Source organism: Egretta garzetta, unplaced genomic scaffold, assembly GCF_000687185.1.
Source record: "Egretta garzetta isolate BGI_Z169 unplaced genomic scaffold, ASM68718v1 scaffold51, whole genome shotgun sequence".
NCBI lineage: Eukaryota > Metazoa > Chordata > Aves > Pelecaniformes > Ardeidae > Egretta > Egretta garzetta.
The window spans coordinates 4,087,412-4,100,471 of record NW_009258549.1 but is presented as its reverse complement, the minus strand read 5'-3'; the positions used below and the strand labels follow the sequence as shown (position 1 = coordinate 4,100,471).

General features: G+C 44.1%; 1 protein-coding gene across 2 annotated transcripts in view; it reads right to left on the bottom strand.

The window, feature by feature from the left end:
* Window positions 1-8,757: 8,757 nt before the first annotated feature.
* XPNPEP3 (X-prolyl aminopeptidase 3) overlaps window positions 8,758-13,060 on the bottom strand; it is an 18,519-nt gene continuing 14,216 nt past the window's right edge. For both annotated transcript variants that reach the window (XM_035903235.1, XM_035903236.1), the window contains 2 exons: window positions 12,382-12,502; window positions 8,758-11,589 (listed from right to left, as the gene is read on the bottom strand). In XM_035903235.1, coding sequence (XP_035759128.1) covers window positions 11,423-11,589; window positions 12,382-12,502 — 288 coding nt within the window. In that variant the 3' untranslated portion in view covers window positions 8,758-11,422. The remainder of the gene's footprint in view (window positions 11,590-12,381; window positions 12,503-13,060) is intronic.

The following is a 13,060-nucleotide window of genomic DNA, read 5'->3' as shown; positions in this document are numbered from 1 at the left end:
GAAAGAGCATGAAGAAGAGGCAACAATTTTTTATTTATTTACTGTGATACACAGAAAACTGCTGGAAAGCAGTGAAGGGTCAAATCCTTCAAGTCTTTTTTCCCCAAGAAGATACAAACTGCCCAAGCAATGAGTGGATGAAGCGTTTCTCCATGAACACTGCACACATTACGCTAAAACCATTGCGCTGGTTTATTTTGACTCTAAAATTGCAGAAAAAGTGAAGAAAGCATCTTTTTATTATAAGATTGAATATTTTAATTAAAAGGGGAATTGTGGCTTCTGCAATTGGTACTAGCACATACATACAGATTTGCAAAAAATAACTTATTTTCTCACAGAATGGAAGTTTCTTTCTGGCCCTGTATGCAAAAGCTCACGTAGAGTTTGTAGTCTCACTATATCCAACTACTACAGCAACAGTCATGCGGAGAACAAGGCCTTTGAGTAAAGGAGTGGCCAGGTCAGCTGGGAGAAATTTTTTCCATAATTTGAATGCATCGTTAATACTTAACGTTTCGAATACTCATTAGAGTATTGGCAGAGAACATGGGTCATTTCCATCAAGTCCTGGAATTCATAGGAGGAAAAGTTCTATCCCAACAAATAAAACATTGCTGGGATAACACTGGAAACACTTGTTCCTGTTTCCATAGGCTCAGCACTACTTCAGCTGGCCTTTCTATGAAGATCAGCTGAGTGTATGAGGGAGGCAATAGCAGACCCTACAGAAATCATACTTCCAGTCAGAGACTGGAACATACCAGTTTACTTCAAGACCACTCTAATCTCAGCTACGTACTTAGGATTTTTTATAACTGGGAGCAGTGAAAAGGATACTTTAAAACTTCTATATATTAAACAGTTATAAAATTAATTACAGTTCATAATGTTAACTTTTCTAAATCAGTTCATCTCCTACTTAAAATTTTATTCTTTTTATAAAAGTGTTTCTTGAGTAAAACAAGCTAGAAATAAGGAATCAACTTCCATTTTGCCCAGATCTTTATAATCCAAATAAGTTTTTAATCTTCTAATTTATGTAACAGTTTTGTAGTGGGCTTGCATGGCAGGGTTTTGGTAGCAGGGTGGCTACCCAGGGGTGGCTTCTGTGAGAAGCTGCTAGAAGCATCCCCTATGTCCAACAGAGCCAGTGCCAGCCGGCTCCAAGGCAGACCCGTAGCTGGCCAAGGCCAAGCTCATCAGCGATGGTGGTAGCACTTCTGGGATAAAGTATTTAAGAAGGAGGGGGGAAACTGAAGCCAGAGAAAGGAGTGAGAATATGTGAGAGGAGCAGCCCTGCAGACACCCAGGCCAGTGCAGCAGGAGGTGCTCCAGGCACCGGAGCAGAGATTCCCCCGCAGCCCCTGGTGCAGCCCCTGGTGGGGCAGGCTGTGCCCCTGCAGCCCATGGAGGCCCATGGGGGAGCAGATCCCCACCTGCGGCCTGGGGAGGACCCCACGCTGGAGCAGGCTCCTGGCAGGACCTGTGGCCCCGTGGAGAGTACCCCAGGCTGGAGCAGGTTTGCTGGCCGGGCTGGTGCCCCCATGGGGACCCACGCTAGAGCAGTCTGATCCTGAAGGACTGCACCTCATGGAAGGGATGGACCCATGCTGGAACAGCTCACGAAGAACTGCAGCCCGTGGGAAGGACTCATGCTGAAGGAGTTCGTGGAGGACTGCCTGCCATGGGAGGGACCCCAGGCTGGGGCAGAGGGTGAGGAGTCCTCCCCCTGAGGAGGAAGGAGCAGCAGAGACAACACACGATGAACTGACCCCAACCTCCATTCCCTGTCCCCCTGCGCCACTGAGAGTGAGAAGGTAGAGAAAATTAGGAGTGAAGTTGAGCCCAGGAAGGGGGGGGAAGAAGAAGGCATTTTAAGACTTGTTTTTATTTCTCATTACCCTACTCTGATTTGATTGGCAAGAAACAAAATTAATTTTCCCCAAGTCAAGTCTGTTTTGCCCCTGACAGTAATTGCTCAGTGATCTCCCTGTCCTTATCTCGACCCAGGAGTCTTTTGTCGTATTTTCTCTCAGGGCCCTGTCCAGCTGAGGAGGGGGAGTGATAGAGTGGCTTTGGCGGGCACCTGGCATCCAGCCAGGGTCGACCCACCACAGATTTCAAAGCTGGGGGAAGAGGATGTGGCATCTGCAACAAGCATAAATTTCAAGAATGCTTCTACTTGCCATGTGGCAGTTAAATAATACTCTCTTGAAGAAGTGATATGTGTAATAAAGGAGATAGTGCCAATTGTTGTTCCTTGACACTGGTGACCTCTAAAAACTTTCTGAAACAGATTAAACATCATCACCAGCCCAGCGACCTCCAGATAAAATGAAATAATGCTTTGTGGCACAAGCAGGTTACGAGAAACCAAATGGAAGAGCCTGAGCAGAGCAAAATTCAAAATGGAGCAAGGCACAGTGAGAGCAAAGTAACCTTTCACTGACTTAAAAAGATAGGGGAAATAATGAATTCAAAATAAGCACTAGAGACTTGCCCAATGCTGAGTGCTCAGTTTGCAATTGCTGCGCCGTGTGGTCGCTTTTCTTGGATTAATTACTAAAAAGAAGAAAGTAGGTGTGTATCTACTTCCCCTTATTTGAGTTGAAAAGGAAGCGTGCAGAAAAGCACACAGCGCTGTGTACAGCTGGGCGTGCACAGGCTCACCCCCCTCCTCCTCTAGGCGGGGAGTAAAGCTCTCACAGAGGCATCCTCCTGGTCAGTGCTTGGGGTTGGGAACGGCTGCCTGTGTCAGTCTCCTCCAGGCCTTCTCCAAACTTTTTTCAGGACAAATCCAGGTGATGGACCCTGTAAAAGGTCACCCCTCCTTTTAACCACACTCTGTGGCATTCGTATCTGCCAGCACGCGATCTGGAGCAAGCTTTCCAATGGACAAGTTGTTCTGAAAACATCAGGTGTCAGGCTGGAAGCATCTCCTGCCACAGTCTGTTTGTCACCTGTTAGATATATTATAGCTGGATCAATAAGAGTTTACCAAGTGGGATGGAAAAAAGTTGGAGGTACGCGAAATTTGTGTTATGCCTGTTAAATTTCCAAGGTGAAGCAAGAACAACAAACAGACACTTCAGGATTTCAAGGGAAGACCTTTGCTGTCGAGGAGGTTAAAGTAATCAAACGTAACAGAACACAGACAGTTTCAAGAACAGGCCTTTTCTGAAACACCAGACCCTGAGTCCAGAATGTAACCTAACAGGCTTACTCGGTTCTCGCCTTTGCACTCATTCTTCAGGATTTGGATTTTTCTTTCGCTTTGCGTGGGCACAAGTAGTCTGAGATCTGCAAACCCCGGTGATCCAAGAAATAAATGGGAGACTTAGATAACATTTGGGCTATGCTCGTGCCCTGCACAATTGCTTATTTTACTGGAACAAACATGATGGCAAAAAGAGGGGCAGGCCCCAGTGTAGTACGGATCCAGGTCCAGAGGAGCCACTTTGCAGCCCCTTTTGCAACTTTACATTTAATTTTTTAAACACACAAAGATTATGTTAGGTACTAGGGAAAAAAGAATAAAAAGGAGACGGCACTACTTATGGAAGATTTGAAGTACATGTCCAAGATCTTTTCTACCAGAAGAGAGCCATGCAACACGTGTCTCTTCATTGCTTATTTTATTCCTTTCCTCTCTGGTTCTTTGTCCTTCTGGGCTTGCTTTCCTTGCTAAATTGTAACGGCCCCATTGTGCAGCTCTGGGGACTCTGAGAAATGCGACTGGAGGAGGACATGAAGTTCAGAGATGTACACATTTTTATAGAAGTACAGTGACAGTTCCACTGTCAAGGCTAAACTGAACCCAGAGCAGGTATCCAAGCTCTTCATTAAATCTATAAAGTTGCTCCTTATCCCTCCTATAATGCCTGTTGGGAGGAGTGGGGAGCGGGCAAAAAAAAAGGAAAAGGTGCACAGTTTTTTTTAATGATGGGGTGGTTAATCGTTGGACCGAATGACTGAAAGAAACAATTCTCCACCTCATCCTTCTCCCTCCCCCAAGCTTCAGATCAAGGCTCGATGCCTTAGTGAGGGCTCTGCTGCTGTCACACACGAGCTACCAGGCTCAGCACCGAATTGAGGAGGTAAAATGCAATGGCTGTAATAGGAAGGTGCTCAAACTGCTTGATCAAAAGGCACCCTCCTACCCTTTCATGCAGTGACTCTATTAACCGAAGACAGGCAATATTCTAGAGGATTTTCAACTCAGTCCTCTATTAGTTTGTCACTCATTAAAAATGCAGTCCTTAAGAAATGTAGCATTTGATGCATTTCTTGTCTTAACTGAGCTTAGAGAAACAGCTTATCAGTCTTCTAATTTATTATTAACATTCACTAAGATTTTAGAGAGAGTTGCACACTGGAGGAAAATAGCTCTCATATCTAATTGCTGAGATTAATTTGCAGTTATCAGCATATTAGGAATTTAGGTTTGCACTACAATCCTCCTTTTTATTAATTGCTGCACTTGTTCTATTTTATTTCTCTAAGAAACTAAGTTAGAATGATACATTTGGGTTCAAAACTCACATAGTTTACAGTTTTGAATTTCAAGAGTAATAATCACATCTTTCAGATAGCACATTCTCACCTTTTTTGGAAAGGCACTCCTCAGGTGAGAATCACACAATGCTGTCTCCTCAAAAGCCTCATACTGGAGGGAAATTACATTACAAAACTGAAAAAACCCTGAAGATGGAGGCAATGTTAAGGTTACATGGCAGTGATTTACAGTAAGATATATTATAGAGATAATGCAATTATTCAAATCCCAAGAATAATAAACCCTGGAAATTCTAAGGTAAAATTAAATTTAACAAGAAATCCAAATAAAGCATAAAAAAATGAAGGGTCAAGTATCTAACCAATCTTAATTATGCTTGGAGAAAAATCTCTTCTAAATCTCTAACTAGCTAGAAGTCACATTTGTTTGCATAGTGTGTGTGTTTGTATATATATACACCAATACACACATGCTTTTGAAGATGAATCATACATTTCCACTTTATACTGTGTCACTGAAAGTTCATTAGAAACCTCTCTGTTTTGCAGGGAAGGGCAAAAAAATACAGCATGCTTTTAAAAATCTCTTAATGATATCCAAGTCCACAAATGTAGGAACTATCTGAGCACAAACTGTATGTTTTTGCCTGGTTACAGTCACCACAGTAACACCCATGTAGCTGTTAAAATGCTCATCTCCTGGAAAAAAAGAACAGAGTAAAGCATAAATTAGAAAGCAATATACGTACCAGATACTTGCAATGTGTCTCGGGAACCTCGGCGGTCCCTTATGGAATCTGACAAGTGACGGGTCAGTGCAACGAGGACACCAGAGGCTACGGCTCTTTTGGCTGCAGACTGGTACCTCGACAAGTGTGGAGGGGGAACAGTTACAAGGACAGTCGGAGATTTAAGGCCTCTGTGACAGGGGCAGCTGCATGGGGATGCGAGGACTGGAGATTCCTGAGCTGTCGGGAGAGCCCTGTCCCTCTGAGAACGAGGAGACACATGCAACCGGGCTGAGGGAGTACGTGCATGGTGTGCGGGGAGTCAGCCAGGCCAGCTCCACAGCAGTTTCAATCCCATGATGGGAATTCTCCTAATCCCTGATGTCGTATCAAACCTTGTCTATCCAACAGGCAATGTTAAAAATGTTAAGCAGTTACTTGATCAAAACAGGATCCTGATGGCACGGAAATGCCAACACAAACAACAAACTTCACCCAGGCCACTCAACAGAAATGGCTGCTCTGCTGAACGGAGGTAAGAAAGGGTGCTCGTGGGCACTATCAGTTGCCTGGCTTCGTAGCCTGGTAAGAGACCTGCACTGAGAAAGCTTAAACCCCCACCCCTTCTGCACCATTAACAGCTGCACTTTCTCTGAACGACTACAATGCCGGCCAACTCGTCCACAACCGAGATGCAATACCATTAATTACGGAGGTGTTGCTTGTTGCTTCCATAGGCAAAACTGATGGTATGTGTTGCGCTCTGTGTGCACATTAGACTGGAAAAAAGAATCCCCAAACTTAAAGCACTGCCTCTCTGGGTAAAAGATTCCCAGGATAAGAAATTACCTGACATCTGCTATTTCCTGCTACAAGAGTCAGACTGCTTAATCTTAACTTGGATCAGTGGCCAACCCTATTTTGCATTAATCTCTCAAAAGTAGACATAAAGGCAGAAGCTTCGTTCTGCCTAGGAATAAAAAGCAGGTAAGCCTCCCTCCCCTTTACCCAATATTGTTCATATTGGCCCAGCTTACTGACAAAAAACCCACAGTGAGCCTATTTCCCTGGAAAGAGGCATTTCAACCAGTTCTTGCTGGACTGGCAGCTTCTAGTTGATGACTGAACCAAAGGCGGAGTGTTCCTAACCTCTGCTGCCATGATATTCCTGCCCGAACCATGAAAAGAAGAGATTCCTTCAAAAAGCCACAGGCTCTTCACAGTCTTGAGAGGAAAAAACCAACACAGAGCTTCAAACACTGTCAGTTCTGGCCCATCACAGCATGTCTGAGGCCAGCATGCCCGAGAAGCTCCCAAACCGTGACTGCACATCATTCCTGCAATACTACTTGTTTCCCCGATATCCAAGGGGGAAGGAATGTTTTGAACCCTACAGTAGCCATTCTCACCCCTGGGTCTACAGCCAGCTTTTTCATTTATTTTGTCTTTGCTTAAAGAGCTGGTCATAAGGCTCACCCAGGCAGGAATTATTTTTTTTCTTTGCCATTGTTAATGGATAACTCTGTCACGGTAGTTAAAAAAGCGTACGTGGTATGAGTCAGCAAGAGAAGGTAGCACACAGGGAGGACCTGGAAATTCTTCCTTGTTCCCTTCTGCCCATCTTCTGAAGAGTCTGGTTTTGGTTAGACAAATATCAGGTGGTGCTTCAGAGAAACAACCGGGTGGGCTGAGGCACAACGTGTCCCAGAAGACAGGAGTTCATCGCTCCTCTTGCTGCTAGTGAGAAAGGCTCGGAGCTGGCAGCCAGTTAAGAGAGCAAGACAAACTCCAAGAAGGTGAAAGGAGCCGCGGGGAGAAATTGAGCACCATTGAGCCCACCGTGTCCCACCATCCATTTTGATTATAAATTCTGCTTTAAAATGTAACTTATTGTCACACCTCTGAAATACAGTGAATTTTGTAAGTCAGACCCACTCCTAGAACCAGTGTTTTGAAAGCGTACAAATGATGATTTTTAATCAAGTAGAGGCTGAGCATGCATGTAGGGAGCCCATATAACAGAGATGCTGTAATGATCTCGGAAAATTAGAGACTTAAATGCAGTTTAGATCTGCATACTAATGAAGCGATGCGTATATAGGCTTCTAGACAACTCAGTTTAAAAGAAATCAAAAATGTCAATTTATTGCAGCTCAGAGTTTCGTTATCCAATTACACAAAGTATTAAGCATCTCATCATAATTAAAGCATTTTTGTCATTTATCTCATATAGATTTTTTTTCTAAGTTTAACCTTAACGCTTTTTGCTTTATGGTAATTCTCCTGGGAGTAATTACTAAATTTCCATAGCAGTAATTTGGGTAGTGTAAGAGCATGTAACCTCAGCCTTGCTCCCTCTATCCTAATGATGATTTGCCTAGAAACGTACTTTATCCCCTTCGCATTATTTAAAATATGACACATGTTCAATAACATGAAACTGCAGAAAACTTTCTCCTATGATAATTCTATTGATTTTTAAAAGAAATAATTGAACTAACTGTTAAGACCAAGTTCATCAATACAATCTGACCCCTTTGTTCCCCTCTCCTGAGTAGGACAAATCAATCAGGGCCTCCTGGTTAGTGTAACCAGTTTCTTGGAGCTATTGCACCACTCTGACAACATACTGAACAGCCATGTTACATCCTGTTCTCTCCTTGCTCTCACATCCACCTGCACACATCCCCACAGCTCCAAATCACAACCTTTTTCTAAATGTTCTCTACTGCATCATACGTTCCCCAAAACCTCCATCCCCGTTCTTTTTTATGTGCACCCTTGGTTTGCTTCTTCCTACACCATCAGGTTCCTTTGCAAAATAATTAATACAATTTTAGGAAAGACATACTGTATTTTTCACAGATAACAGAGAGAGAATGCCAAATTGTGTTAAATGCCAAATTTCTTTCCACTTTGATGACAGAAGTATATCTGCAAATTAGCACCCCTGCTCAGACTGTTCTTTAACAACAGGACTTTACTACTAACTAGTTCTCTGCAAGGCAAAGCAGACCCCTGGAAGAAGGTGACACGGGAAAGCCAAGAAAAGCCTCCCAGGCTTCCTCTGAAAGCAAAGCAGCTTCTCCATAGGGATGCCTGGCTTTCATTTTGTCTCGTGTTCTGATGCCCTTAAGACCTGTGCCATAGTTGCAATAAAATCTCTCCCCGAGTGAACTTGCATATACCTCAATTTCTCTTTCGCTTCCAGTGACCTCGCCAACACCCTCATCAAGCAGCTGGCAACTTGTGCCGACACTGAGAGCTGCTCCTGCACCCAAGTGGTTGGAGCGAGGAATCTCTCCTGTGGCAGACACCGCAAATCTGGCAGAATGGGTCTGGCGGGGAGGTACGCCATGGGCACATGCAGCTGGAGAAGGGATTCTTCAGTTTCTCTCTGAAGGCCATGAAAAATGTTCATGGATTTGGCCGTATTCAAGGGACGCTGCAGCATGTGTGCAGGTCCCAGGTGATTCTCCACCTCTGCAACACCTGAGAAAAAGCCTTCAAAACTTCAGGTTGGTAAGACTCAAATTTAATACACTCTGCAGAATGCACTACTCTTTACATGGAGCAACAGATTCAAAACATTAGCAGCAGTTTATGCTTTAGAAATGGCTGAACACCGTGGAAGAATTACAGAATATGGAGCAACGCACAGCTTGAATCAGACACACTTAGCATGGTGGAGCACAGCAGCCCTAGCAGATCCATTGCTCTCTGCTCAGCAGAGTCACAAACACGTCTTTACTGACAGAAACATTCATCCGCAACATTCCTAAAATCTACTGATGTTTGCGAGTTGCAGGATTTTCCTGAGAGGAGTAGGAATTAGTGTGTGCCTGCATTTGACAATGGTATTTCAAGTCCAAGATAGGTTACAGATAATTTATACATCTCCCTGAAAAATAATGCTCTTTCCGGAGATGCTCATATCCATTCAACAGCCATGCAACTCAATGGCCTAAGAAATTACTTTCTACAAATTGTTTCATTTTAAAAATAACTTTTTTATATGTATTTCAAAGACTTATTTACAGTAAGTACAATTATTAACGCTGTTGGGTACACGGGTGGATGTACAGATAAGCACACACATGTATCCCTCAGGTTAATGTTATTTTAAGCTGCTTACATAGTTCCAAGATTTGCCCCAGTTGACGTGGCTCTAACAGGTGTAATTGCAACCACAAACGTGTTGCAGATCAGAACATCATCAAAAGTATTCATCAGTTCTGTGTCCATACTTAACAAGCCTTCCTTCAATTTACACTGTACGTATCCCTGTAACGCACAAGCATCTAACAAAGGCTTCCATCAAAGATTAGCAGATTCTCTTTACCAGGTGAAACTTGATACACCAAACTCTGTAAAAGCATTTACTTTTTGTCATATTTAAACAATAAAATTACGGCGTGTCTTGGCTGCCTTTCAAGTGCCAAATTCAAACCCCAGTGCATGCACCCAGCTCCCATTAAAAGCACTGAGAGATGCAAGACACTGTCCATTTGGCCTTCACAAAGTGAAGTGAAACACAGGAAAGAAAAAAAAAAAAAGGCAATAAAAAAAGCAGATTTCGCTAGAGGTTACACAGCAACAGAGCCAGAGGTCGAACTTGGGAACCCTGACTGCTTTCCCCACATGCTTCTGACTACACAGACTGTGGGGAATTAGGGCAAACTGGGGAAGAGGCAGTGACTTTAATTACAAAGCAAAATGGATTAGGAAGCAGAGACATCACAGTGGGTCGAAAATAGACAATAAAGGAAGAGAAGAGAAAAAGAAAGAAAATTGAGAATAACAGACAAAAAATACTGAAAGCTACCATCAGAAAGGATATAAGATGTGATGCAACAGCAAGCTTAAATAAAAGGAGATGCACTGCTGAGAGGCATTTTTCAGACATGTTAAATAGCTGATTGTCAAAATATTTTCAGTAAATACACAGATGCCATTTTTGCCTCTAGTAGGTGTATTTACTACTGCATACAATGGCTTGGGTGGTAGGCTGATGTTGAGGGAAGACAACTTTACTCTTCATCCATCCTAGCCCCTAATCACATTTCCAGTGCCTCAAAAATATCACAGAGCATTAGTTACTCACTGCACTTGGCAAAACCCAGAAGGCAGCTGTGATCATGCCCTCAGAGTTTGGAAAGGGGGAATTACTTTAAATTCTGTATAAAAGTTGTATGAAGACTTGAGACTCTCCATAGGGCAGACTCTTCAAAAATACGCTGCTGAAGTTGCTGGCACTTACAGCATAAACCAGGAAGGTGCTGTGACTGCCCCGCAATCGGACACCTCACATCCAGGTGACAGCCAGCAACTCACCCGTGGAGTCCAGCACAGCCAACACGGGCCTGCTTCCCAGGATAGAGGTGGGCTCAGAACAGGAGACTGGAACGGACATTTGGGACAAAAAGAAGAGAATATGGAAGACAGCAAGAATGGCTAGGTTCAACTTCCTGAGCCCTATCTGTCCCTTCTGAAATGACCAAACACTCCAATAAGCTGAAGACCAGACAAGATGTTTTTTCCCAGCTGCTGGCCTATTTTGCACAGGCCTGAACAAGGCCCAAACACATCCTTATCCTTAAAACACTAAAGCATTCTCCATAGGCTTCAGATAAAACTACCTCCCAACCAAACCCATCTTCCTGACTACCAAACCCCCTCCACTTCCAGGGCTCTATAAAAATCAAAGCTGTCTGACAAACTTTATTTCCCCAAACCAGCTTCATTTTAAAAATCTGTATGTTGTGAAACTACTGCTAAAGGGGAAAAAATGGGGCCCTGATCTCAGCAGTTGCACCTATGCATCTGGAGAGGGACCAGGCAGAAGCCCTGCTGGTGGCATGGACAAAATTCATCCCACTAAGGGCACCAGAACAGATGGATCCACATAGCAGAGGGCTGAATCCACTCCCACATCCTACAACAGCTCAACATCAGCACTAATCAAATCAGAAGGAAAATGCACACAGAAAAGGTTGCTTTGCTTTTTCATTGCTCAGTACCCAAGCCTTTTGCATTACACTTCCCATCACCAGCCTTGGAAACAGCCATCAACTGTCCCCACCCTCCATCACTTGACAACCACAGCCAGATACAGGGATCTGCATCCCTGGAGGGCTGCGTCTCCCAAGGAGGATGAAAGAGGCAGAGAAGGGGCATCATGAGCTGCGACCACAGATCTGCTCGATGTGGTAGATCTCCTTGGGACAGTCAGCAGACAAGATGAGAGGCGCATCCTCTGTTATCACAACATCATCCTCAATGCGCACACCAATGCCACGAAACCTCTCTGGGGCACTCACGTCATCCTCAGGGATATAAATGCCTGAAAGAAGGAAGGAAATTAAAACACACAGCACTCTCTATAACAACACCTCACTGCACCACCACGAGAGCAGGGCTGGATTTTCAGCAACATAGCATGAGTTTGATCCTGAAAATTTTTACAAAGGAACACTACTCTCTTTCCCCTCACTCATGGCAGTTGGTGGGCAAAGAGAGGAAAGCATCCCTCAGTGCCTACAGCCACTAGCTTGTTAATAAAAACTTCCACAATTACAGCTGGCCTTTCCGCACTTCTTGCTCTCAATACTATGTTCACAATGATGATTTTAACAATGTTATGAATAGAGAGAGAGAAGAGCCAAGCATTAAATATCAGTTTCCAGCTGACAGTTCCAAATCCAGTGACAAGCAGAAAGGAAGATTCATCGTGAAATGCCTAATTTGCAAAGCTAAGTTGTGAATGCCTGTAATTGCAGACTGCAGCGCTTGAGACTTAATGCTACCAGTGACTGGTGGTAGTTCAGTCACAGTAACACAGAACACAGCAGAAGTGAATTGACCATGCTTCTCTGCACTGCACTCAATTACTGCCTGAGAGTTTACTCCCACAATTTGTTACCTTGGCTGTGTTTGGGAGGGAAATAGGGTTTTTTAATAGTGTAATGACTTTGGGAGGGGAATAACTTAAGGTTTTCCAATACTGTACTCATTTTCAGTTTCACCAGAAAGGACCTGAATGCTTTGGTCTGAGGGACCACTAACTACTGCAAGCAATACTGTTATCCTCAGTGTTGCACGGTTTTGTCCACTGCTGACTGCAGATTTTTTTTACCTGGTTCAATGGTTATCACCATGCCTGGCTGGAGCGGGAGCGATCGGGATATATCTGGGGTATCATGAACATCCATACCCAAGTAATGGCCCACATGATGTGGGCAGTACTTTCGAACAGCCTAGCAGAAAACAAAACAAGTGTCACGGAGGCAGTTAAACACAGCCCAATCTCTTGCTCCAATACACAAGATGGGGAGAAGAGTCAGAATAGTTATGCGCTTAACTAGCAATCTTATTGCCATGACTAGGTTAGCAGGGGCTGTCTTCCATTTACTGGAACTGGATGGCCCTCAAAAAGCACCAGTACCAGGTGCCTATTATGAGCATATTGCAGACTGCCTTTCCCCTTCGCTGAAAAGAACAGCCCAAGCCCACCACCACCTCAGCGTGTCAGGCAAGACTTCAGTTTTCGGCTCACTGAGCTTTGCTGCCCCAACCCATTCTATCCCTTAAACATCCAAGCCCTGCGTTGCTCCCATCAGCAGACCCTGACAACCGTCAGCAGTTGATACAGCTGCGATGTGATGTGGCAAAGAGGTCTTCTGTGCATGAGACAGAGCGGATGCTGTGCTGATTTCACTCAGCAGCTACAGCAGGATTTTAATCCACCTCTACAGGGCACTGACACTGCCTCCCCCCACGCCATCCTAATGCCCCTCCCTCCGGAGAGGAGTTCA